The following is a 26,718-nucleotide window of genomic DNA, read 5'->3' as shown; positions in this document are numbered from 1 at the left end:
CAGGCTTCTCTGAATGGTTTAAAATATCCCCATTTCACCCTCTGAGCCACTCTTCAAAAGGCTTCTGAAAAGCAAAGCTTTTATTTCTAGTAGGTGAGAATGACATCTCTATGATCGAGGGCAGAGGCTTATCTGTGCAGCATCTTCAAGCTGCTCTGCTGACCTGCTCCCCCTGCTCACTGCCCTCTTCTCTCTCTGTCTCTCTCCCCTCTCTCTCCCTCCCACTCTCCCCACCCCCCTCTAACTCTCTCTCCCACACACCCCAACTTCCACTCCATGCTCGAGCTTCTCCCTCCCTCTCTCCATTCACCTTCCTGCTCTCCAAGCAACACACTCTTTCACTAATCCAAACCTTCCATCTTTCCATTTCCAAAATGAAAATAACTTTAATGTGCCTTTTCTGTTTATCAAATTGATATATATTTCATTGAAAAATTATATACACATGAGTAAATATATATATGTGTGAGTAGTTCAAACCTGAGTAGATAAAAACATGTGTGTATATATGTATATAAATTGATACACATTATATACATATAATGTATATGTATGTCAGTAGATACAAGCATGGAGAAAAAAATTAGAATTACTTGAAATTCTACCACACAGAGAAAACCACTGATTATATTTTGATGATTATCCTAAAGATACCTTTTTATAAAGATAAAACAAATCCAAAATTTTATAGACAAAGGCCCACACAAATAAGGCATTCATAATCTGCTTTTTAAAAAACAACCATATGTTTTAGACATCATTCTGGGGTACTGCCTGCAGATTTGTTACCATTTGGAATTGGTCTAACGAATCCCTTACTAGTATGTATGCATTTAGAAATAACCTCATCTTTTAAAAATGTCAACATCTTAAAATATTTGGATATAATATTGAGTGAGAAAAAAGAATTTGACCTGTGCATCTTCATTACAATCATAAAAACCCATAGTACAGAGGCATGTGAACAAAGCAGAAATTAAATCAATTTTGTTAAGTAGAAGAGGTTGAGTAAATCTGTTTACAAAGGTGGTATTCAAACAGCAAAGAAAATCTTTCAACAAAAATAACTCATAAAATGCAAATTTCCTATTATTTAAAAATACTATGATAGGGCATGCCTTGGAGTAAAATATTTCAAGTGGCTGATCACTGGCTGATCGATCTCGACTTAATTTAACCTCGTAGTTTTCTTCCAAGTGAAAGGGAGATAGCAACACCGAGGCCATATGATCGCTGAGACAGGGAAAAGGTGAGAGGTAATTCTGGAGCTTGCAGCCCTTGAGGGAGAGCATACACGGGGAGAACTGTGGGCTGGGGGTTCAAGCTCTGAGCCTACTAAGAAGATGGACTCAACCTGCACATTTCATAATGCTTAATAGTGTTGCTGGCCTAGACAGCAAAGTCTGAACATAAAAGGTGTATCTGGAGCAGAATGGATACACCAAGAAGTACAGACTATAATACCTATAGTATAAAAATGAGAGATGCAGAAAAATGGCTGCCTAATGATGGCTGTGATAGTTATGGAATTAATTAATATTTGTAAATAACTAACATCAACTGAGTTCTTAATTGGTATCAGGCTCTGTAAAAGTACTATACATGCATTATTAGCTCACTTGATCCTTCCAACAACCCAGTGAGGGAGCCACAACTGTTTTCATTCCCATTTTACTGACAAAAAACCTGGGGCGCTGTTCAGTAATTTATCTAGGGCAGTGAAGGAGCTGGTAAAGAATCAGGCAATTTGAATTCAAAGTCTGCACTCCCAACCTGTAGACGTTCCACAGTATTTACAAGCCAAACACAATCTGGCACCGGGTGATGGAGAATCAGGGTACATATCCAGATGGCAAAGGCAACTGAGTCTCGAATCTGCAGTGGATTTTCCAGGGGAAGGGGAGCCTGCGAGTTAATCAGCATCATAAACCTTCCTCTCTATACGGAGCTCTATGTACCATACGAGAATGCCACGACTGTCTCCCATTTGCTAAAGGTCTCCATGGAAATGCACAAAACCAAATGCAGCCTGGAGCCAGACCTTCCCGATCTGTTTCATTTACACACGCGCCTAGCGGGGGATATCAGCCACGCCTCCACGGTCATTTTTTAGACGGGAAGCGGACTAACAGTACATCGGAATAAGCACAGAAGTCATGCCTGGAAGAAGCGGAGCTTGCACGCTGAAGGACAGTATATTTAGTTTAAACGTGATGGGTGGAAGGTCTAGGATACTATATTTGGGCAAACCGTTGATTTGGGGTTTGGTAAAGTTCTAGTCTTGGCAGCAGCACCCTGGTTCCACCCTGCCCCCTCCCCCCAGGCCACATGGGCTCAGCTACAGAGCTTGGCTCTCACACAGGCAAAAATCTACTAACTTCTCCCCAGGCTCTGGAGAGCAGAGAGCGGTGGTTTGAGGAACAGTCAGCAGGCAGCCGTCAAGAAGCCAGAAGACACGGTGCCCTGAAGCACTGGGGGTAACGTGGTCCCATCTCGCTGTGCAGAAGCCCCCCAAGGATCTAAGCTCATAAGAGGCACCCCCACAACGCTGACCATACCAAGCTGTAACCGTTGGTTTTTCGTACAGCTCTCTCTCATCAGACTGAACAGGGCGCGGGCCTTACTCCTCTCTGTGTCCCAGGTACCTCCAAGGAATAGCTGCTTGATAAATAGTTGTAGAATGAATCAAAAAGTTCTGGAGATTGGCTGCACAACAGTGTGAATGTACCTAACATTACTGAGTAGTACAGTTAAAAATGGTTAAGATAGTAAATTTCATGCTGCACATTATACCACATTTAAAATACATATATAGCATGTAGTACAGGAGAAAAAAGGGTGGGTGGCACTCAGATACTTGTAATACTCTATGAAGTTTGGTAGAATGTGGGTGGAATAACTTGAGTTTAAGAAGTACAGGGGAGGGTTTAATTAGGTAACTGCCATCAACAGCAAAGAATGATCTACAGAAACGAAAAGTCACAAAGGTATGCTCAGTAGGTTCTTTGAGGTGTCCTAAGGAACAAAGAGTCAATAACATGTGTAGGTAGTTAGAGATGAGACCCCCAAATCCATCCAGGAAATTCCACTCCACTAATTCCAGCAAACACACACTTCCAGGCCCAGCTGGCACTCTTGCTCATTAAGGCGGACAGGACAGTGGGGAGACAGCCCTTCAAGGACCTACCTGCACTCGTGCCTTCCTACAGGATGGGAGGGGGATTTCACAAAGTGAAATCTCTGGGATGTCACTAAACACTGCTTGAAAGAGATGATCAGATAGATGTGAGAATTGCTGGCGGCTGCTTTAGTTAAGTTTATGTAAACGAATCTCCAAGAAAGGGGGTGTGGTTCTAAAAACACCACAGACTTCTCTGATCCAGAGGCTCCCACCCCAGGGATGGACAGCCTGGAACTCACATCTGGAAACATCAGTGTAACAGGCATGGCAAATTATTTGGACTATTCTCACTTCAGACCGTGGCTCCCCAATTACTAGCTGTGTGATCTTGCGTAAGTTATTTGGGTTCTCTAGTCCCCAGTCTCCTTCCTTCTGAAATGGAGTACAGGACTGGGGCTCCAAAGTCAGACAGACGTGCTTCTCTAGCTCTGACATTAGGACCAATGGGAGCAGAGCAGTCTTTCTAAACCTCAGCTGGCTCATCTGTAAAATGGGGGTAACCATGGTATCTATCCCACAGGGCGACTGTGAGGGCTGAATGAGGGCACGTAGGTAACGTGCTTTGACAGCGCCCAGCATGTGATAAGCACTCCACACACATCTGTTCTGTGACCCAACATCTGTGAAGTGCTATAAAAGTGTTCCCACACCTCAAGGCCCAAGTCAAGTCCCACTCTTCCTTCCTGAAGCTTCCCTGATGGCTGGAGTCTAAAAGCTCTCTTCCCTGGGGCTTACACCATTTGTAAGACCACTATATTTACCACAAATTTATTTGTCATTTAGTCATATGCTGATACACAGTGTGACATGGACATTGAGACCTAGTGTTTCAGATTCAATTCTTATCTCAAGTTCCTTTATTTCCAAAATAGAATTTGGGGTGGGACTGAGGGTGTTCAATGAACTTAAAAACTATACACACCTACTGTAAAAAAATTGTAAAAGGAAAACATATAATGTTGAAAGCTAGTCTTCCATAACCTACTTCCTAGAGACATAATCAATATTGACAATCTGCTGTGATCTTTCCATATTTTGTGTGTGTATACATAAAGGTAAGTTTTTTATTAAAATGGCCTCATCCTGTACATACTAATCAATCTATAACCTTTTTTTTCCCTACATATCAGTCCTTGTCAGCACAGAGAGATTGACCTTATCCCCTTTTAAGCAGCTATAGAATATTTCAGCATATGGCTATACCATAATTTACTTAGTTGGTTCAATATAGATGGACATTTAGGTTGTTTCAAGTGAATAATAACTTTTAGGGAAAGAGCTATGTCCTGTGCCTTTTGGCATCTCCATAGAGTTAGCAGAGTGCATGCACATGGTAAGAATTCAGTAAATTCTGTTGTGTACACTCTGACAATATTTGCCTCTAAATCACAGATGATTATTGAGCTATAGTCAATTAAATATAATTCTCAATAGCCAGCACAGCTGTGTGAAACTGGGATAATACTAGCAATATTCTCACTGCTGGCCCTGAGATATAACACTCAGATAAAATTTAAAAATTTAAAAAAAACTGTTCAATATAGTTTCAATGCTGGCTCCTCTCTCATATTAAAATTGTTCGATGACCCAGCAATTCCACTCCTGGGTATATACCCAAGGGAACTGAAAATAGTAAATCCACATACAAACTTGTACATGAATGTTCATAGCAGCATTATTTATGTAGTATGTAAACAACCCAAATGTCCATCAGCTGATGAGTGGATAAATGCAATGTGGTATTTGCATACAGTGGAATATTACTCAGCCATAAAAAGTAATGGAGTACTGATACATGCTACCGCTTAAACAAACCTTGAAAACATTATGCAAAGTGAAAGAACGGTCACAAAAGCCACATATTATGTGATTCCACTTACATAAAATGTCCACAGTAGGCAAATCCAAAGAGAGAGAAAGTAGATCTGTGGTTAGGGTAAGGAGCAATGGGAAGTGACTGCTCTGGGTGTTTTAGGGGGATGATGGAAATGTTCTAGAATCAGGTAACAGCCACACTGCAAAACATGGAGAATATACTAAAATCTACCTAACTGTACACTGTAAATGGTGCATTTTATGATACATGAATTATCTCAATTAAATAAGTAAAAAATTATTTGAAAATTGCTTATAGATTGGTAATTCTACTTTACCACTTATGGTAAAGAACATCACATGAGAACCACCAGAATACCGAGTATTGTACTAGGCTGGAGACACATTCAAACTGTGGAGAGTGACAAAGCTTCAGGCCGTCAATGGGGGCAATGAGAACTCACAGAGAAGCATAGGGAACATGAACTGCTGCGGCAGAAGCAAGCACCCTGCCTGGAGCAAAGGAGGACTTTCCAGAAAAAGCAGGCTGTGGCCTAAGGAATGAGGAACAGCTGGCAGCAGGAACAGCATCCAGAGGGAAGAATTTGTATGAAGGGCCAGAGAGGAACATCATGGAGGGGCTGAAAGATAATCAACAGGCAAGAGCCCCATTACCCAAATGTGCCTAACAATGTAATTTTTCAAATCCAACAAGTATTTGACTCCTGTTATATGCCAGGCACTGTGCTAGATGCTGAGAATAAAAAGCAATACAGACAATGGTATAGCTTTTAGTATATAACTATATTTTCAATGACACATGGTAGATAGTCTGTGACTGATGACTTCTTGTTTTGAATATGTCTTGGTACTTGAAAAGGACAAAGACAATTTGTCAGTATCTATCAAAAATATACATGCACTTACACTTGAACCCAATCACCCTACTTCTGGGAAAATATGTCACAAAATATGCCTGTATAGGTACAGAATGACTTACATACCAAGATAGTCATTGCAGTGTTATTTATAAGAGCAAAAGATTGGCAACAGCCCAAGTGCCCATCAAAAAAGGACTGATAAAATGAATTACAGTGAACCTGCACAATGAAAGACTATGCAGCCTTAGATGCAAGGAGGAAATTCTGTGTACTGACATGGAAAGATCTCTAGGCTATTTTGTTAACCGAAAAAGGCAAGGTACAGGATAAGACGTTTCACTGTGCATAAGAAAGGATATATATGTATATATATAAAACTGATCAAATAGTTATAGCTGCTTGTATTTGCATAAATAAACCCAAGAAGGATACACAAAAATTATCAGAAGTGGTTACTTGGGGGTCGGGGAAGGGAGATGGATGAGGTGAGAGAGAGGGCCACTTCTCAATATAGTCTTTTTCATATATTTTGGTTTTTGAACAATGTAACTATATTTTTAAATATCACCTATTCAAAAAAATTCTTTCCTGAGCTTAAAAAAGTTAAAATGATAGGTTCTCTATCTGTACGCACATGCTAAAGTAGCCAGCATTCCTAATGTGCTCACAAGCACCTCTTGCTAGTTACCTGAGAAACCCGGAGACAGCGTGTAGATAAAAAGTTGCAAATGACCACGAGCAGACAGGAAAGCAACTCAGGGCACCTACTATGCTCTGTGTGCACTGGGCCATCCTCAATCAACTCGCACCAAGTACTTGTGAGGCACACAAGTGCTGGGGATACTGAAAACATGTGAAGCCACCCCTTCCTTTTGGGGGGCTCAAAGCAAGTGCAAGGGGTCAGCTGCAGCCCTATCCCCTGTAACCTTCCTGCTAGACATGTGACTGAGGCACTCACAGGCTCAGAAATCTTCAGCGACGACCTATCACCGAAGATGAGGAATAAATCTGAACTGTTGAATGTGGGCCTCCATGGCATGGACCCTGCCTGACAGTCAGACTCATCTTCCATCACTTCCTTGCTTAAGCCCACCCCCACTTTGAGCCACTTGCCAACCCTGCCCCCTGCCCTACCCCCCCACCACTGTGCCCCACCTCTGTCCTTCACACATGCCCTCTCTCTGCCTAGAACACCCTCTCCCTTGCACATATGCCTGGCCAAAGCCCCTCAGGCCTCAAGGCCCAGCCCAAACTTCTCCTTTTTCAATAAATTGGCCCTGACCCTCCCCCAGGGTCATGCTCCCTTCCTGACCCCACTGTACCTCACACACACAAGAACAGCAATGACAGTGCCTCTTCCCTAAGGACTCCTGGCCCCATAACAGCAGAATCTTCACCTTTCATCTTTTATCTAGCCCCAAGAACAGTGCTTGGCAGGGAGCAAATGCTCAGTCTAAGTCTAGCTGAATGAATAAACAAGAGAAATACCGAGGCAGGCAGGAAGGAGGAATGAGCTCTACTAGGGAAGATGGGCTGGGGAAGGTGCCCTGAGCAGCCAGGGCCTGTGGATACAGGAGGTGGACGTGAAAGGAGAAGTAGGAGCTGTCAGATGAAAGGGGGAAAGAGAAGATTCCGGGGGCAGTGTGGGTGCACACACAAAAGCAGGAAGGCATGAAAGAGGAAGGAATGTTCTGGAACCACAGGTAATGGTTTGTGATGAGGGGTCAGGGCAGGAACGGGACCTGAGTGAGGTGTAGGAGGCAGAAGATGAAGGCTGGTCAGACCTGGGGCAGCCTTGAATGCCGTGCTAAGCAGCCCAGACTTTAGGTGGGCATCATCGAAGGATTTTAAGAGAGACACATGTTCAGCTCTGTGTCTGAGGACAATCAGCGGTGGCCGTGTGGAAGAGGACCAGAGAGGAGACAAGGCTAGAGGCTGAGGACCAAGTCAAGACATGCTGTTAACTGTTCAGGTGAGAGACAGACCCAAGAGCAGTAGGGTAAGAGGGGACTTGGGAGCAATTCAGGAGATAAAACCTGGGACTTAGTGACCCCACAGGTCACTAGCGGGACTCCGGATGTGGGGGACAAGGCAAGGGAGAAGCGACACTTGTTTTATTTCCCTTATGGCGACCATTTAAACTACTGTCACTCATGGGGGTAGTGGGTGTTTAACCAACTCATGGATGATCACCAAAAAGCCTTGCCAGACCCCCAGAGGTTTGACTAGGGTGCTAGAAATCAGACAAGGGAAAACTCTCATGGCATCTGTTCTGGCAGAAGTTTAGAGATGGAAGACGCGTAACAGATCGTCTGGTCCTCCCCTTGTCAAGCACACTTCAAAGACTTACTGACAACCCTGTGAGGTACACAGCATGGACAGGCCTTAGTATACAGTGAGTGTTCAATGACTTAGGAATGAAGGCTACCTGCAGGCCTGCCGACATTCCTCTGTCCTCCAGTCAACAGCCCTTGTCCCTCCCCCATCCTCTCCTATCCCTAGAAAAGTCACCGTAAAAGAAGTTCAGCCTCCTTCCACCTCCTCTAAAACTGGAACAAAACCAGCCTCCTTAGACAAGGCCATAGGACTTGAACACAAGTCTCTTCATGGCTTATTTAGCCAAAAAAAAGGGCAGAGGAATAAAATGTTCCATGTAGCTGAGGGCCCTCCTTTTTAAAAAATCAGAAATCACATTAGATGCCAAAAATACCTGTCTAATAAGTCTGAAGAACACTTTAGAGATAAAGTCATGCAAAAGCAACATGACAGTAAAACAGAATGAGGCACACTTTCAAGGGCAACACCTCTGCCACGCCCACCTCAGGGCGACAATAAGGTCCAGAAAGCTGCTGCTTTCTCCCCGCTTTCCCAGTTTCTGCCTGCCTGTGCCTCCTAACATGTTGGGGAAAGGAAACTGAGGGGAGGAGGCTGGCTCTGGGCCAACACCAAAGAATTCAGACATGGGGGTCCTGGGGCATGCTTCCTGGTTGGCATGAAGACTGAAATTTCAAGGTGGGGGCGTTCTTACATGGCTCAGTGCCACTGCCTCCTGACCACTGCTCAGTCACTGCCTGTCCAAAACTCTTCAGAGGCTCCCGATTACCTGCAGGGTAGTCTTACCTCCTTGGCCTGATGTACAAGGCCCTCTCTGCCTTTCTTCTCCTCCTTTGCCTCACCCACAGAGCATCGTATGACGCCAGCCCACAGGTACCCTGATGCCCCACGCCAGCCACAGCACCTCTTCCCCTCCGTGCCTGCAGTGACCAGTTGATCCCTCTGCCTAGTGCCCTCCCACATCTTCTTCTCTCCCTGGCCTTACCCAGGGTCACTTACCCCATTCTGGTAAGGAACCCTTCCTCCGTGTTCCCAAAGCATCCCCTCTAGCAGAGCACCACTTGGTGAGCACCACTGTGTGCCAGACCCATCAGACAACTCAGCTGGAGTGGTCACCACGTGACTGCACTTGCTTCCCTTATCTGTCTCCCTTACTGGATGGTAAGATTGTTCCCTGTAATTAGGAAACACGTCCTTTTCCTGTGTTCCCAGCATCTAGAACAATGCCTCGCATGCAACAGTGTTTAATCAGTATTTGTGGAATGAGAGGACTGGAGATCAGGAGCAGCTCAGTCCAGACGCCCATCCCTTGGGCCATATGAGCAACAATCTGACTGGCAGGACTGAGACACCAGCAACATTGGTAAGTTTGGTAAGTCACAATTGGCTACAGCTGCAGGCTAACAGTGTAGTAAGTAGACAGTGGCAATCTGACATGGCCGTGGTTGTTCTGCCTGGAGTATCTAGACCCAAGAAACTCAAGGAACACAGGCCCAGAGGCATCTCATTCTCTTCATTCTGAAGCTCTAAAAATGACAATAGAGCAAATTGTGTCAACAAATACGTTAACTGGCATTCATTTCAGATTTCCACGTCTTACATACAGTAGGTGTATTCATTGAATGATTTTTTAAAAAGAAAATAAAATTGAGTGGCCATGTGGTAGACTAGCATTGAAGAAAGATATTCCCCAGGCTGGACAATCAGAATGTCAAAAATTTTTCTTCCACTTTCCTTGGGCAATAAAGTATACTGTACAGCAGACCAACTTTGCCTTTGATTTTTCAGAGCTATAAACAACTGTGGCTTGCCAGAAATTTCTGGGGTTGAATCATGCTGGAGAGCCAAAATTGCCATATTGCTAAAGATTCAGGTCCTGAAACATTAACATTACACACTGTGCACGGAAATCTTTCTAAAAACCTTTCTGAGTATACTGCATACCTTTTACTTTTTCATGAAACTATAGATGATCATTCTGATCAAGTACCACACTGCATTCGTCTATCATAATAACCTCAAAATCTACTGAAGCTTTTTGTTCATATACTAAATGACCCCAGGTATTTATGTTTTCTTTCATTTCTTATGACTTTTAAGTATTCAGTAATGGATAGCACTGTCAACCAGTCTACCTACCCAGCCACTTCTCCCGTTTTAACTTCTTTCTTCTATAATCTTGGGACCCAGATAATCAAGTTTCATAAAGCTGTCTGTAAAGTAAGTGTAGGGGGGCTGTGACTAGAGCTGGAGAGACTAGCCCAGGTGTGGCATGCACGGTCAGCACACAAGTTTCCGGCCATCGCCTAGCTGTTTGGGGACCTGGTTCTAAGCTATGTTCCAAGTAGATGAGTCAGCCACAGAGGGGAGTCCACACAGCCGAGGTATCATTCCAGCATTTTTTGAAGCAGCAAGAACAATATATAACATGTATTGCATCTTACGTTGTACCAGCCTTCTACTAAGTGCTATATTTATTAATGTTGTTTCTTATCCTCCCAACAACTCTACGACATATTATTATCTCCATCTTACTGATGAGGAAACTGAGGCACAAACAGGGTAAACAATTTACCAAGATGACACTGCTAAGACCTGGAAATCCAGTATTCAAAGTCAGGTAGTCTGCTGCAAGGGCCATGACCTTAGTTAGCCACTGCAGTCTGTGGCTCAGAGGGTCCCTACCAGAACCATACCACAAGGACCCCTTACTATTTATACCTACAGAAACAACACAAAACAAAACTCAGAAAGCAGTATGTGAACCAGTGCTGCCCAAGAGAACTTTCTATGATGATTGAAACGTTCTGTATCTGCCCTATTGAGCAGTTGAAATGCAGCTAGCGTGACTGAGAAACTGAATTTTTTATTTCATTTCATTCTAATGAATTTATACTTAGTAGCCAAATATGGCTAGTGGCTACCTATTGGATGACACACGTGTGGACTACTTTTGGTGAATCAAAATTTTACACCATTAAATATAACAGATAATTCCTATGTGAAACTAGCTTCAGAACAATGTAGCTCAGTACTGATGCATCTCCTCACATCTTCTCCATCCCCGTGTTGTCTTCATTCATTCTAATAATCTGGGGGAAGAAAGCATGCCATTTGGACAGAGTAGCTGAAGAGGCCTTCCACGTGGGGTGGGAGCTTGTAGAAATAACAGTATTTGTCAGCCAGGCAAAGCTTTAGGAGCACTGTTGGGGATTTAAGGTGCAGGTTAGCAGACCACAGGTCAGATTTCAGATACTAGGTTCGCCCTATTGAGGTGAATGAATGAATGAATAATAAATAAATAAAGCCACAGATGAGCTTAAGGTGTGTATGTGATGAGCATATCACTAAATGTGAAAATACGCTCAAGCCCAGGGCCCCAGACTACCATTCAGAGGACTGTTACGCTAAAACCTGATTTGGCATAGCAGAAGGCCTGGGCCACTCTGCCCAGAGCAGTGACCTCTTCTTGTTCTCCCTAGGATCCCAGTCAACCTTGGAGAGGCCAAAGGGTCTCAAAAAGGGCCACGAAAGTCACAGACCAAGCCTTTCCCTCTGCCCTGGCCCCAGATGATTCCTTCTTAAAATACAGGGATTTTCTCCTTCCTTACCACTGGTTCTGCTAAACTGTATTACAGGTCAAACCCAAATTTAGGCTAGAACTTGATTTCAACTCAAATATGAAACCAAGATCAGAAGTTCTTCTCCCATAGAGGTGCAACTTTATCCTAATTCTAAATGTATATGGGGGGAAGGTGCCTCCTCTCCTTTTCCCAATTTCTGGCTGACAACTTAAGTTTTATACATATTTTCTAGCCCTGTTCTGAATAACCATGTTAAGAAGGCATGACTGAGCCACAGAACCACTGACACCCCCAGAAAGCAAGTAGGGCTCAGAGAAGTAGTGGGGCTTGTGTGGGCCACACAGACAGTGTGTGGCACTATTAGTGGCAGAGCCCAGGGAAGAATCCAGGCCCCCAGCTCCCAGTCCTCGCCCCTTCCACCACACACCTCCTTGCCCAGGCCACATTCATGCCTCAAGGACTCTGGAAAAGGAGCACATGTTCGCACTTCATGCCAAACCAAAGACCAAACTACAATAAAAATATATATATATTGCTATCAACCATTCCTTTCCCCTCAACAACAGTCACAAAATCCATAAGAATAAGTTATTCCCTGCCCATCAAGGTCAAAAGTTGATACAGTACAAAGTTGGACTACAAACTAAATACACTCTATCTACACTCCAGAAGTGCTGGGTCTGAAAACTTCAATTCTGCTCAAGTTCCAAGGAATTCTCAGCAGGAAACCAGGCATTGTGAAGCAGGCCCTATGATTTCCTGCAGGACTCCAGGAATCGCTGGAGGGAGAGTGTTTATCCTAGGGTTGCTCCTCTAGGTCAGGAGCCCCCAGTCTTTTGCTGACCTTCAGGAAAAGAGCAGATAAGTCCTGGCACCTCCGAACCTAAAGCCATGTTCTCACTGACCCTCAGCACTATCTTCAGGAAGATTCCAGCCTCACACGTGGCACACCGAGCAGGCTGAAAGCAGTTGCTGACTAATGGGCATAGCCTGGGCGTTCCTCAGAGCACATGGGATTGGGGGAGGTCAACAGAGGAAAGAGGAGTATGTTTGTAAAAATCGCACCTCTGTCCTTCGCCCTGAGGTAGGCACAGCCTTCTCCCTCCCCAAAAGCCACAGAACTCTTCATAACAGTTGTGGGTCACTAGAAAGTCTCTTTTTAAAATTCTCCGTTGAGAGAGTATCTCTACCTTTACAATAAAGACAAAGTAACAAACTGACCAATGGAATAATAAACTTGCAAACGGAATAATACCCTACTTCAAAGGCAGGGCAATGAGGCTCGGGGATCGTCCTTCTCATCCCCCGTCTGACCATCACCTCCACTAACCCAAAAGGACATTACAGATCATGTTGGACTTTGATAATAAAAATCTTGAGAAACCACATAGAAGAGTTCTCCTAACCTCAACCAAGGTTTCAATTAACACACACATGCACACACACACACGGCTTTTGGTCAGTTCGCTTATTTGCAAAGCTGTGAAGTACAAGAGTACCAGCTGTGCCTCACAAGATGTCTTTGAGTGACTGTCACTCTTGTCTTATGACTACTGACAGCCCCACACTCAGCGTGTTAAGTCTCAATTCAATAAACCTCCCCCTTCCAACTAACAGCAATGGCTTGAGGTTGAAGCCCAACAGTCCGCAAGTTGCACCTTCCACTTATAGCAAGTTCAAGACCTGACTGTTAGCCACAAACTCATCAGCTTTAAGCTACCACACTGTGACCTCTTTGAGGACAGGGACCCCACCTTATTCATCTGCATTCCCAGAGCTCAAGTCCAGGCACCTGGCTGGAACTCAATAAACAGCTGCCAAATTAATGAATGTGGCACACTAGGAAGCATCCATCAATTTCAAGGTGGAAATCGGTACAGATATCGATCCAGTACAAAGTCAGACTACAAACTAAACACATTCTGAACTCCAGCAGTGTTGGGTCTGAAAAGTTCAATTCTGCCCCAAGTTCTGAGGAATACATTGGCATGTACACTGGCATTCAAAGGTAGAGTCTAGAATTTCATTGGGCAGATGTGTAGGAAATGCACTGGATTTGAATCAGAAGATCTGGGTCTAAGTCCCACGGTTGCCAAAAATTGACTCTACTGTCCTGTCAAAAATCTCCCAACCTCTTGAGGACCTTTTCCTCTTCTATAAACACAGTAGACAACTTACATAGGTTTCTCTCTAGCCCTTAAACTTGTAAGACAAGAGAAGATGTGCCCTTGAGCTATAGCCACAATATGAACTTGATGATAAAGGCAATGAAACTATAAGGGACAGAGGCTGCTGTTCTTACACAGATGCTGACTAACAACAGGCAATAGCCCAGCTAGTAGGTACACACCCTGCCATTCACCCATGCTCACATGTGATACACACATTTGGGTCATTCTCTGTAGTCTCTTTCAGGGAGATGCAAATTTCAATGACTGTTCCAGGCAGAAAAGCCTCCAACTAGAACAATGACCTGCATACATCACTTCCAGGTAATAACTAGATTCCACTCAGACAAAGAAAAATAAAGCAGCCTGTGGCTACATTCCATAGACACCTCATTTGTGGAAGCATCAGGGCTGAGCTCTAAATGTGAGCCAGACGTTGCTGAATTCTTATTTTGGCTCCAACTCTAACTCGGAGGGAATGGTCCTTGGCCAAGTGTCTCCTCTAGAAGCCAGGCTCTGGATGGGTATGACAACCCCCATAAACCATCCAGATTACAGGGTGAGGCTAGTAAAGCATTTCACAGATGTATAGTGCTGCCAACCCCTCAAGATAAATGAGGGAAGCTGTCAAGAGGCAACGTGGCTCAGGCAGAGAGCCAGAGCAATGCTTCCCCTAACCTTGGGTTCCCCAAACTCTCCAGTGGGCTCCAAAGGTCTCAGAGTGCCCCCCCCTTCCCCCTGCTCACAATCTGACCCATTTCCCCTGCTAAAATGCAAGGGAAGCTGTGTGAATCGACACTGCCCAGAACAGCCACTTGCAAAGCTTTTTAAACCGCACAGTTAACCCACAACATTTACCAGCTGGGACTACGTTAGGTTTGGTTCTCTTCTCCTGGGGGACAGCTGAAGACAGCAGAGGTAAATTAAGGCAAAGCAATAGACTGTGTAAAATGTAAAGCTCTGCTCATGAAATAAGAAGGGCTATGTCAGGAGCCACATTAGTCATGTTACTGTTTTGTTTTCCTTTTTTTTTTTTTTCCCCTTTCTTTAACCATTAGGTACCAATGGATACCAGATCCACAGTGCAGGATGAAAAGGTTAGGAGACAGTATCAGTAAAGTTTCCCACCAAAGTCTGCTAATAGTGCTTTCGCTGATTAGAAAGCACTTCTGTACTTCGGGAACTCTAATCCAGTCTTATCAACCCTCCGGCTTCGTCATTTATCAGGGTGGGAACAGGAGGTTCATCAGCTATGCCACAGACTGATTCCTGGGGCCCCTGCCCACAAGGAAGCAGATCAAAAAGCATCTCATGCCTGCCACAGTGAAGTTTTCACCATAGCAACACGTTACTCTACAAATAGTCAGGACTAAGGCGCTCTGTTGTGACCGGTCTGGACAGTGTCCCCCAGAAATGAGCGACTGACCGTTCAGACAACAGAGGGAGCAAGAGAAAAGTGGCACCTCTTTAGCTTGCAGGACAGTCTCCACCACACAGCTGGCAGTGGCAGCGCTAAGACCGTCCAGTACCCTCGCCCTGATCTAATACGATGCATGTCAGAGAGAAAGCAGATGTTCTCAGGAGAGCAGCGGCACCACAGGCTCCCTGGGGAAGAGACGTGGAGCAATCACCCCCTTGGGAGAGCAGAGAGCCAGCGCTAGAGAACCTGGGGGAAAGGTCTCATGGCAAAACATGTCACATCTGAAATGAAATATGGCCGGGGTGCTCAATGAGCAAATCTGATGGTGGAAGGTACGCTCCCAGACCCAACAGTAACGCGAGTAACAGCAGCCATTGGTGTGGTGGTTGAGACTTAGCAGTCACACGCCCATGTGCCAGGCAGGGCCTTTTTATAGGCATCCATCTTCCCCCTGCAGTTAGGGTTAAAAACCCACACTAACTGATCAACACTACCTTTCTGGCTACCACATTTTTTGCCAATGGAAGCAAAAAGGAAAACTGATGTGCACTTACGTCCCACACAATAGGGTTATGCTTGAGGCTTGACCAGGAGAAAAACTAGCCCCAAATTTTTGCTGTGTTGCTCAGATCACTGAGCTATGCATGTGGAAATCCAAGCACAGAGAGTAAGTGACCCCTTCTCGGTTTCCTCTGACTAATATCTCTAGAACACCACTGGTGGACTAGGTCAGAAGCTAGAGAGCAAGATGCCTAAAGTCAGGAAATAAAGAAGTGGGCAAAAGCACATGAGAAGTTAGTCAAAGAAAGACATGTGTCCACTGGTGCACATCTGTGCCATTTACACATTTCTTTACATTAGCACAATACAAGTAAAATTGTTTTATAATGTTAACACTAAGAGACAGAACCAGCAGCCTCACTCCAGGTGACAATGCCCACAGGTATGTCTGGGAGGATGTGAACGGGTGCCCCAGAAGCCATGTATTAAGGGGCTAGGACACAATGGGTTCCCATTGCATACGTGCAAACACATCATCCTGGCAAGTCGTCACAATGTCAGCAAAGGGAAGAAGGCAGTTCCTGGAGAAAACTTAACTCGACCACCTCTAGCTCCAAAACAATTAAGAAGCAAAAACCAGCCACAACCCCAAAATTTCTCTGGCTCCTAAACCCTAAAATCATCACAGACCAAATAGGACCCAAGCCTACAAATAACAGGCCCAGAATTTCAGAAGCATTTCCCTGCCGCAGAGCCGTCAGGGCCTGCAAACGAGCTCTCAAGAAACAGTTTGTCTCAAAATGACATTTTAGAGGGGCCGTGTAATTGATTCCTCTCTCTTCGATGTGCCCCCTCTTTCTCATTCTCCATTTGCTAATGAGAGAGTTTTCCTCTTCCCCTGTGGGCTGCAGTGTGAAACGTGGCACTGAACAGGACACTGGAAAGCGACGGGAGTGGGGAGGGCAGGGCTGCTTTCAAATCTGACACACACACACACACACACACACACACACACACACACACACACACGCACGCACGCGCGCGCGCGCGCGCAACTGGCCGCCCACACCCTGCAGGAAGGTCAAGCCGGACTCCACCTAAGACAGGACTGAAGGACCACACTGTTGAGTAGAAAACTCCCCCTGACACCACCTCTCTGAGAGCAGAGTTAAGAAAGAGAAAGCTGGAAGGGAAGGAGGGGGAAAATAAAGCTCCACATTCCTGACATTTTTTAGCCAAGTGCTGTGGCTGCACAGAACAGCTCTATTCCCAGCAGCCTGTAGGACGGAAAGAAAACCTGGGTTCAGGGAGTAGAACCTGCCCCCTCTGCCTTGTAAACAGGGAAGGAATCTAAGAATGGCCCAAAACTAAATCAAAAGGAGGAGAGAGGGGGCACCCTCTGATGCGTGCTCCCAAAAGGAAGTGATCCCAAGGGGAGGGATTTGGAATAATCCTCTCCTAGGGGAAAGAACTGAAGTCCTGGGGTCTCTGAAAGGAAACAGAAACTCCCCTAAAGCTGGTGAATGAATTGGGGAAGGGGCATGGCACGATGAGCCAGACAGCAGTTAAAGACGCAAGAGCTGTGGCTGCCCAGGGTGGGGGAGAGGGGCCCAGCTCATTGGCAGGGGCTGGGCAGGGGACCCCAAGGGAGGAGTGGCCAGGAGAGTCTCTCCCTGTGGGAAGAATTATAATTAAGTTTCCCTGACTCAGCTTCTGAATGAAGGAATCCTAGCCCTGCCCAAGTAGAAACCAAGAGCCTGCCATCCTCTTCTAGGCGCCCCTTCGCTTTCCACTTCCTCTGTCCTCACTTCTAGGAAAAAGTGTATCAAATGCTGGACTGTCCCCTCACCACATGCATCCTTACATATAGGCACATACACACCACCCCTCCGACAGAGAACCAGAAGACCCTCAGAAGTAGCTAGTAAGGTCTGTGCTGGGTTACAAGGCTTGCCGCCCCTGGCTTCACTCCAGATGGGAAGGCGCCCACATGGGCTGCTCCGAGGTCCCTTGAAGTAACTGAGCTTTTCTGTCTCATTTGGTGGGGAGAGCAGAGTTCCAAAATCCTGAGTTTCTCCAGAACACCTACCTCTGTGGAGAGTCAGTTGGAAGTTAGAGACAATGAGGACCTGCCATGTGCCTAGCACAGCAGAACATGTGTTCTCCATAAGGGAGGTCTGGGCACAGCCCTGCTTCTCCCAGATCAAGCACACCCCAAAAATCCCACAACGTACCTTCAATGCACCTTCAAGCGCACCTTAACGCACAGGACTTTCCACAAGACTAGAGGCAGGGAGAGGAAGTACCCAGAGCAAAGGCTAGGTGGCTCTTTTAAGATACAGCAGGTAGAGCCACAAACTTTAACAAATGCCAGAAACACAGCAGAGAGAGCCCTAAGACTGCAAGAGATTTCGCTGGCTGCAAAGCATGTCAGGTCTACAGCGGTCACGTGTGTCTTTCCAACCACACCCTCCAAGACTGGTGACACGGACACAGCAGTCCAAGGCCTCCTCCAGTGAGGACAGCAAACAAACATTGTCAGTATGGGCTGGGCAAATCAAAGTCTTATCTACTTAAGCTATTATTATGATACATAATCACAAGAGCAGGCTACTGCCTTTCACATTTGTCAAGTCTGGCATGGCTGCTATTTCTTACATGATCTCAGTTAAACCTTACCGTAACGCTGTGAGGAAGACAGCTCTTACTAACCTTTTTAACGATGGGGAAACTGAGGCTGTAGTCAGTGTTTCAGTCAAGACCAGAGACAGAGCAGGGACTGGGACACAGGGAAGACCCTGGCTTGACAAAGACCTTTCCAATATACAGTGAGAGCTGTTGGGGGTGGCAGGAAGGAGGGAGGGACTGAAGTAAAGGAGCAAAAGCTGAAGGGCAGACCCCAATCCTAGTCTCAGGTTTATTTCCTACAGACCCTGAAGCCCAGCCGGGATACATTCACACCCCCAACCCTGACATGGCCACACAGCAAGGTCCCCAGCTTGAGGGCGGCTTCAGGGCCAAGTAGGACCCTTGTCATCCTTAGAGAGGAGACAGGGAACCCAGGGACAGAGGGATACAGGAGAAACTAGTCACGCTAGGAATCCTCCATCACTAAGGCAGTTTATAAATGGTTACAGCTTCCTAACCCATCCCTGGGAATGCAGATAAGCAGCCCCACCCAGAAGGCAGGACAGGCGCTGCCCTAGACACCAGGGAGGGTGAGAGTGAGGGGAGCGTCACTCACATATCCCTCTCTTGAGACAAGATATACCACAGCAAACGCTATACTCAACTTTCTCCAGTTCTTCCCACTTGGGAATATCATGTTTTTCTCTCTCAGGAGTTGAGAATCCTTCCCATCAGCCCAGGTGAATTCTGAGCCCCTGTGGGCTTACTAAAACTCTGTTCTGGGAGGCCTACCCAGCCCAACCTCTCCCCACCACCCCACAGCTACGAGAGAATCACCTTTCCCCTACAAGCAGAGGGCATCCCCCTCCCTCTCCTTGCACCTGGAATGGGGGAAAAGCTCTGGGACCACTACAGATGGATCTAAGGAACAGTCTACAGAGTGATAAAGGGTATATGAAAACTGGCCTTTTAGGCAAAAGCAAAAAAAGGGCGGGGGTGGGGGAGACGATAGAAAGGCCCGGTGGAATGAGGCCAGAACCACAAGTGAACAACCCGAGCACGTTCCAGAGTTGAGGATGCAAAGACCCAGAGAATCAGGTGGGAGGTGGAACAGGGTCGGGTCGATCCCACTGGAAAAGCCCAGAAGAGCTGGCAGCCACCGCTCGGGTGGGGGAGTTGTGCAATGACTGAGGGTCCGGGAGTCTCCGGGCATGGTTCCCGGACACCAGAAAGGAAACCCCACTGTTCGGGCCAGAGTGGCAGCGCGGCGTTGGTTCGAGGACCCACTTAGGACTCAGGGCTGCAGAGAAAGCTGCAGGATCTGGTGGGGGACCAAGGCGGCGGCAGAGCAGGGCACCGCTGGCACGGTGCGGAGATGGAAGGTGGTGTCCTCTAGGCTGTCTGGGAGGCCAAGGTGTCGTACACCGCACAAAGCCGGGGGGGGGGGCGTTCGGATAACAGATAACGTACAAGGCAGCCAGGCGCCCCAGCTCAGGCCAGGACCCTGGGGAGCTGCAGAAGTGCGCAGGGCGACGCACGACAGGGGACACTCCCCTCCCCAGTCCCAGTCACCTCGAACATCAGCCCGATGAGGACGCAGAGCACCAGGCAGAAGCCGATGTCCGCATGGTTGTGGATGACGAACTCCTGGCTGAAGAGCGGGTAACTTTTCGTCCTCCTGCGGAAAGCCATGGCAGCGGGCGCGCAACGGCCGGCGGGGCCCGCACCCTGCGCTCACGAGCCGCCGCGCGAACTTCTCCAGCCCCGGCCCGGTCTGCCCGCCGGCCCGCAGCCCGCTCGCCCTCGGGCCCGCCGGCCTAGCGTCCAACAACTTCGGAGGCCCGCCCCCTTCCTCCGCCCGCCCCCGGCCGCGCCGCCCGTAACCGCCCCCGGCCGCAGCCCCCTCCCCGCCCGCGGCTCGCACTCGGCGCGCAGGGCTCGCTCCGGCCCCGCCCCCCCGCGCGCTTAACCCTCTCGCCGCCGGCGGCGCGCGGGCCCGGGGGCGAGGCCGGTGGGGGTGCCGCGCGCCGCCCGGAACCTCTCGCCCGCGCGGGAGCCGCGCGCCGCCGCGATTCCGGGGCTGGGGCCCGGCCGCCCCCCGCGCCGGCGGAGCAGGCCGCGGGGAGCGCGGACGCCCGGCCCTGCCGGGACAGGAAGTGGGCCGAGTTTCCCACTCCTCGGGCCCGCGCCTTCCTCCGCGGAAGGGAAGCGCCGGGGAGGCCGCGGGCCGGCCGGGGGCTGCGCCTGGCAGCCGGGTTTTCCCGGGCTTGCGGGCTGTGGCCTCAGCGCCCCGCACGGATAATAAACGAATGGACGGTTAACCAAGTATTTACTGCGAACTGGCAGTGGGCTTGGCACGGTTCACAAGATTGGGCGTCTGCAGCTAATTATCAGAAAGAGACCCTGCCCTTGGGAGCTTGTGTTCTGAAGGAGGAGTGGATGAATGGGTGCAGTTTTGCTCTTTTAACTTTTGAGATCCTGGTGCTACTTACTACAAATTAGTTTTACAGATCTTACCCGAAGTCTACCTTCAATACAAAATGACCTGAAGAAGTAGAAAAACAAAACACTGATAATGAAAAAGAAGAAAAGAAATTTCTCATTCAAAGATTTATTTAATATTAAGTTTTAAAAATACTCCTGGAAAGGACAGAAAGTGCTTTTAATAAATTACTTATATTGGCAAATATTGGATTTGTTCCCACCAGTAATGAAGGAATCTAATGACTTTCTGGATGTGCGCAAATATAAAATGAACAAAGAACTACTTAATTCCAATTTTCTTTTTTATTACGTCCCCAGTTATTTCACTTATTAGTAAATCTGATTTCTTCAAGATGACACTGTGAAGCGTGAGAGACAGTTCCTGGATAAATTTCGGCATCTTAAGTTTTTTACCCTTCAGGATTTAGCGTGCAGTCTTTGGTCTTTAATTGCTTTACCTGACTTAAGGAAAAGCAACAGCTCTATTGGACTAAATCTCATTTAACTTCCAGAGTGGGGTTTCTTAAAGTTGGACCTTTGTCTTTCAGGAAATAGAAAGATCAAGAACTCTGGAACATGTCGATTTTCCATCTGTGAAAAGGTGTTCAGGTTTTCAAACTGCAGCCATATCTATGTGATTGAACCCTATGATACTGGTGTCTTATACATCAAAAGTAGAATATCAGCATTTGAGACGGCTCAGCTTAATAGTTCTCTCGTGAAGTTTCCCCATGACCACTTGTAGAGGATATTGTGGTGAGAATTTCTTGCAAAAGGAGGGATGTTGTCAACTTCCATGGAGGAAGTACTAGATACCTACTTCAGCCATCTCTTAAGTCCTGGTTTCAAACCCTCTCAACCGCAAATGGATCTTCCCAACCCCTCTGATCCAATCAGTCATGGAGTCCTATGAATTCTTACCTCAGAATATCTCCCACCAACTCCCACCTCCACCTGACCCACACTACCCATGGATACCCTGCCTCCGATACCTCCCGCTTTAACATGTCATTCCATTAGAACTATCTATTGAGCGACTATTCAGTGCTGGGTGCCATGCCAGTTACTAGAGAAAGAAAGATGGTTTTAAAATATGTCTTCAAATTTTTTTGATACTCCCCCCTTCAAGAGGTGACAAGACAATTCCCTCTGTCTCCCTTGAGTATGCCTTGGACTTCTACTCAGTTCCAACAAAACAGAATATGGCATCAGTGATGGTTTGTGACTTCTAAGACTAGATGATAACATGCATTTTAGTTTTCTCTTCTCTCTTTTCTTGGATCACTTTCCCTGAGAGAAGTTAGCTACAGTTGTGAGGATTCTCAAATAGCTTTATGGACAGGTCCACATGACACAGAACCAGGACTTCCTACCAACAACCGGCACTAACTTGCCAGGCATGTGAGTGAGCCATCTTGGAAGCAGATCCTCCAGCCCCTGTCAAGCCTTCAGATGACTACAGCCCTGGCTGACCTCTGGACTGCAACCTCAAGAGAGAGACCCTGAGCCAGAACCTGGCAGATAAGCATCTCCCAAATTCCTGACACACAACAAGGTGAGATAATTAATGTTTGCTGTTTTAAGTCAGTAAATCTTATTGTCATGTATTATGCAGCAAGAGGTAACAAATAACCCTGCTGGAGCTTAAAATCATTTAGAAGAGACAGGCATCCTTACAATTTGGTATGATAGTGACTCTGAGAACAACTTGAAATATATACCCTATGAGTGCAAAGAAGAGGAAAGTTAATTTGGTCCAAGGTATAGGGAAGAGGACACTTGGGAGGACATTTATCTAGTAGGATTTTAATGTCAGGAAATGCAGGAGAGTAATGGGAGATGAATTTTGGAGAGTCAAGACAGAGCTGATTTGTAATGGGTTTTGAATGCCATGATAAAGAATTATGACTTTCAGTCTATATGTGTATCAAATCATACATTGTGCACTTTAAATATATTATAATTTTGTCAATTATACCTCAACAAAGCCAAAAAAAGTTTTTTTAAGAAGAGTTGTGACTTTATTCTGTAAACAAAGGGGAGGAATAGGAAGTCTTTAAACGTGACCAAATCTGTCTTTAGAAGAGAGAACTAGGAGGAATGTGAAAGATCATTCTGATTTAGACAGAGCGGTGTCAGGAAAACCACTTGAGAAACTATTACAACCATCCAGTAAAAAATGAACACTTCTGAAAGAATAATGGCAGTAAGAATAAAGGAGAGGTGAATTATTTCAGAGATATTCCAAGGGTTAATTAATTGGATTTGGTGACTGCTTAATATATGATGTACAGGAGTTGGAGGAGCCCAAATTTAGGCTACGATGACATAAATAAAGGGGGGATTATTAAAATGTGTATGTGAAACAACAGAGAAACAGAGGGTATAAGAGAGGAAGAGAAGATGGCCTCAGCTTTGAACAAACTGGTTTGAGGTTCACGGGACATCCAGCCTGACTCTTCAACAGGTCAATTGGAAGCTGCTGGATTGGATAAAGGGGAGGATTAAAGGTGTTTGTAGTTCAGCGGCAATGGGACTGTTGAAGCCATTAAGTTCCTGAAAGAATGTGCTGAGTGAAAATAAACCCAAAGTCCAAAGAATCCCAGGGAACCCCAAGACTGAGAAGGGATGTGGAAGAAGAGGAAAGGGTGAGGTGGGGGAGCTATGACTAAATCAGGCAGGCTGAGAATGAGATAAAGCCCTTCCATGCAGGCTTTATGGCCTCCGAGAGCCCACTGGAGTGCGCTCAATTGACCGTGAGGAGAGGATGAGAAAAGGAGGTGAGAAAGTAGATAACTTTTTTAAGAAGCTTGGTGAGAGAGGAGAAATGGTCTTGCAGGATATAGGGTTCAGGGAAGGATCTTTAAATTATATTTATTTTTTGAGATTGGAGCATATTTGGAGAGAGGAGAACCAATCGAGAGAGAAGGAAATAGTGAAAATACTAGAAATACAGGAGATGATTGATGAAACCAAAGTTTAGAGGGTACTCCAACAACAAAAGAATGAAGGAAAACTTCTCTGAGGCTGGGGCAAGGACCTAAGAATGAATGAATATACAGTTACATCCAGATGTATGGAGATAATAATGTCTCACATTTACATTTTACTTTACAGTTGCCATGTCTGGGAGGCAAAACAGTTATTACCAACCCCTTCTTGTGTCTGTTCTGGGCCATGTAATTAGTGGGTAGCTGAAGCAGAACTCAAACTGGGTCAGCACAGCAGGACCAGCTGCAGGCTTTCAGACTTCCTAAAGCATGCCACCAATGAAGCAGGCACCCTCTGCTTCTCTCCACCTGTCCCATCATGGTTGTCGATATCTCTGCCACACCAACTCTTAACTAAATTGGTATAGCCCCTTTCCAGTATAAACCCTGTGGTTTTCAATCTCTGTGTCTTTTGTTCACCTCATAAGGCCCTTATTCCATGTCCCTTTACCTAAAAGGTAGCCATCCTTAGAGCTTAAAAGAATGTACCTCTTCCTTCAAAAAGCTGTCTTTGGGGCACTAGGCTAGAGGTGTGCACACTATACCTCGTGCATAGCAGTCAGGTAGTGGTAGGATTTCCTGTAATCAGTGTATTTGTCTCTGAGTTTTATCCTCCTTTGATTGGCGTTACTCTTCAGAGCAGGAACCAGACATTTGTTCTCATATTCCAACATAACTAAGCACAGGAGCCCCACATGGTGTATTCTCATCAAATGTTGGTTGAGTGAATGATTGAATGAGAAATACTGCTGTCATGGCTGGTGTGAATGTGACCACTGTCCCCAACAAATGGAAAATGTATTTTCTCACATAACAAGAAGTCCAGAATCAGTTCATTCCCAGGCATGAGTGATTCATGGAAGACTAGAGTGCTCACTTTCCTCCTACTTTGCTACCCTATGTTTGCTTTTATCACTGACTTGTCCCTTATGGTTACAAAGTGGCTGCAGCAGCTCCAGGCATTCTATCCTTCATTCAGTGAGACCCAAAATTCATACAAGAAGGAGAGGGGCATTTTGAAGAGTGAAGAAAACTTCCCCAGGAGACCCAGACTTCCCTTCATGCTTCATTGTCCAGAATTACATTGATATGCCCATTCCTAAACCAGTCATTGGCAAAGCAAGTGGAACCGACATGATTGGTTTAACCTCACCAGGAAGTCATCCTCAGAGGGACTGAGAAGATTTCCAGCCTCCTTTGAAGATCCTGGCTACCCCTTACCTGAACAAAATTAAAATTCCAAAGGCAAGGACAATGGGGAGAATTGGTGTGGAGGAGACAATCCAGTAGATACTGCACCATGAGTTTTTTTCAGGGCTTTTTTTTTTTACTCTCTGTATTTTAGCCTCTTTGCCTCACAGGGCACATAAGAATTTTGCTCCCAAATGAGCCTTGCTTTCTGTTTCTGTACAGTAGGTACATGATCCTTGCAAATGTCACGCCCCTAATGGTCACTGTCGGAGTGTCTGGCTGAAGTTTCTCCAGCCTGACAGTGGATTCTTCATGCTCTGGCAGAGACCAGCATATTAGCACCAGAGGCTCAGCACTACCTTTTGCAAAGGATGAGACTTGACAGCCATCAGATCTCCTTGCCCCCAAAACCACAGCACTTGAATGGAATCAGTAATGGGCCAAGAGCAGGGGGATGGGAGACATTAGGCACTAAGGGTTGCAGGTTCTGTAAAGAATTTTAAAACAATGATAAACCTCTAAATGTAATGTGGTGTTCTGGATTAAACTATGGAGCAGAAAAAAGACATTAGTGAAAAGACTACTGAAATCCAAATCAAGTCTGCGGTTTGTTAATAGTTAATGTCTGTGTTTTAATAAATGTACCATGGTTATAGAAGCTAGGTGAAAAGTTTATGAGGACTCGCTATACTATTTTTGCAACTCTCCTGTAAATCTGAAGTTATTTCAGAATAAATTTTTAAATGACAAAAGTGACTAAATTGGCAATTCGAAACAATGTTAGTGGTAAAAATACCTACCCCCAAATCTTTGGTTTAAGTTTTACTCAGTTGTTGTAGTTGCTGTTAAGTCTTACAAATAGATAGATGTTAAGTTCCAACATAATACATTTTATTATTTATCTTTTCATAAACCTTGAGTTCTACCTGCAAGTTAATCCTACTAGCTCTTATACATACAACTGAGCCCTAAAATACGGGGTCTCAGATGCACATATTTGTTTCAAGTAGGTTCATGTCCAGGTGGAATCATGGAGTTTGTTTCCAGCGCAAGTCCCATTTCCAATACAGAAGCTTGTCTGAACTGCAAATTGGAAACAAACAATGATAGCACAGTGAATTTAAGAGGAAGAAACAGAACTCATTACTTTAATTCTTTCCGTGTGAGCACTTGCAGCTTTTATTTGTATTTAAAATTTTAAACAGTGAAACAGTGCAAAATGCTGTTCTTATTTTTTGTTCCATATCGTGTCACGATTAGGTCTTGATTGTTTTTCTGTAGAGAAGCAGCACGTTAAAAATGATCAGCTCCAGGTATTAAATAGTTGAAGTACGAGAGTGAATGGAATTAAGATTCCAGGTATTTGAAACTACCTTAAGGATCACATATCCACTCACTTGCCCAGTGTCAGCTAGTGACTCAGTGGTGGAGTAGAATGTGGGAAGAGGACTCCTGACAGCTCAAGGCTCTAACCACTGCCCTATTTCCTCTTTCCAACTCTCATTTGGCTAGAGAAAGATTGATTGCAGACTACTAATGAA

The 26,718-nt window shown here is 45.7% G+C and overlaps 1 protein-coding gene and 1 long non-coding RNA gene across 5 annotated transcripts in view; one reads left to right on the top strand and one right to left on the bottom strand.

Annotated features, from left to right (window-relative positions):
* TRAM2 (translocation associated membrane protein 2) overlaps positions 1-20,357 on the bottom strand; it is a 76,459-nt gene extending 56,102 nt beyond the window's left edge. For 3 of the 4 annotated variants that reach the window (XM_073224648.1, XM_073224651.1, XM_073224649.1), the window contains exon 1: positions 20,085-20,357. In XM_073224648.1, coding sequence (XP_073080749.1) covers positions 20,085-20,204 — 120 coding nt within the window. In that variant the 5' untranslated portion in view covers positions 20,205-20,357. The remainder of the gene's footprint in view (positions 1-20,084) is intronic. The other variant, XM_073224650.1, reaches the window with a different exon arrangement.
* Positions 20,358-20,487: 130 nt separating this feature from the next.
* The window catches only part of LOC108394480 (uncharacterized), a 33,667-nt gene continuing 27,436 nt past the window's right edge, over positions 20,488-26,718 (top strand). The window contains exon 1 of the long non-coding RNA XR_012126277.1: positions 20,488-22,551. This is a non-coding gene — a long non-coding RNA (uncharacterized lncRNA). The remainder of the gene's footprint in view (positions 22,552-26,718) is intronic.

This window comes from Manis javanica, chromosome 16, assembly GCF_040802235.1.
Source record: "Manis javanica isolate MJ-LG chromosome 16, MJ_LKY, whole genome shotgun sequence".
NCBI lineage: Eukaryota > Metazoa > Chordata > Mammalia > Pholidota > Manidae > Manis > Manis javanica.
Note: the sequence above shows the minus strand (reverse complement) of the source record. Positions and strands in the feature narration are given on the sequence as shown.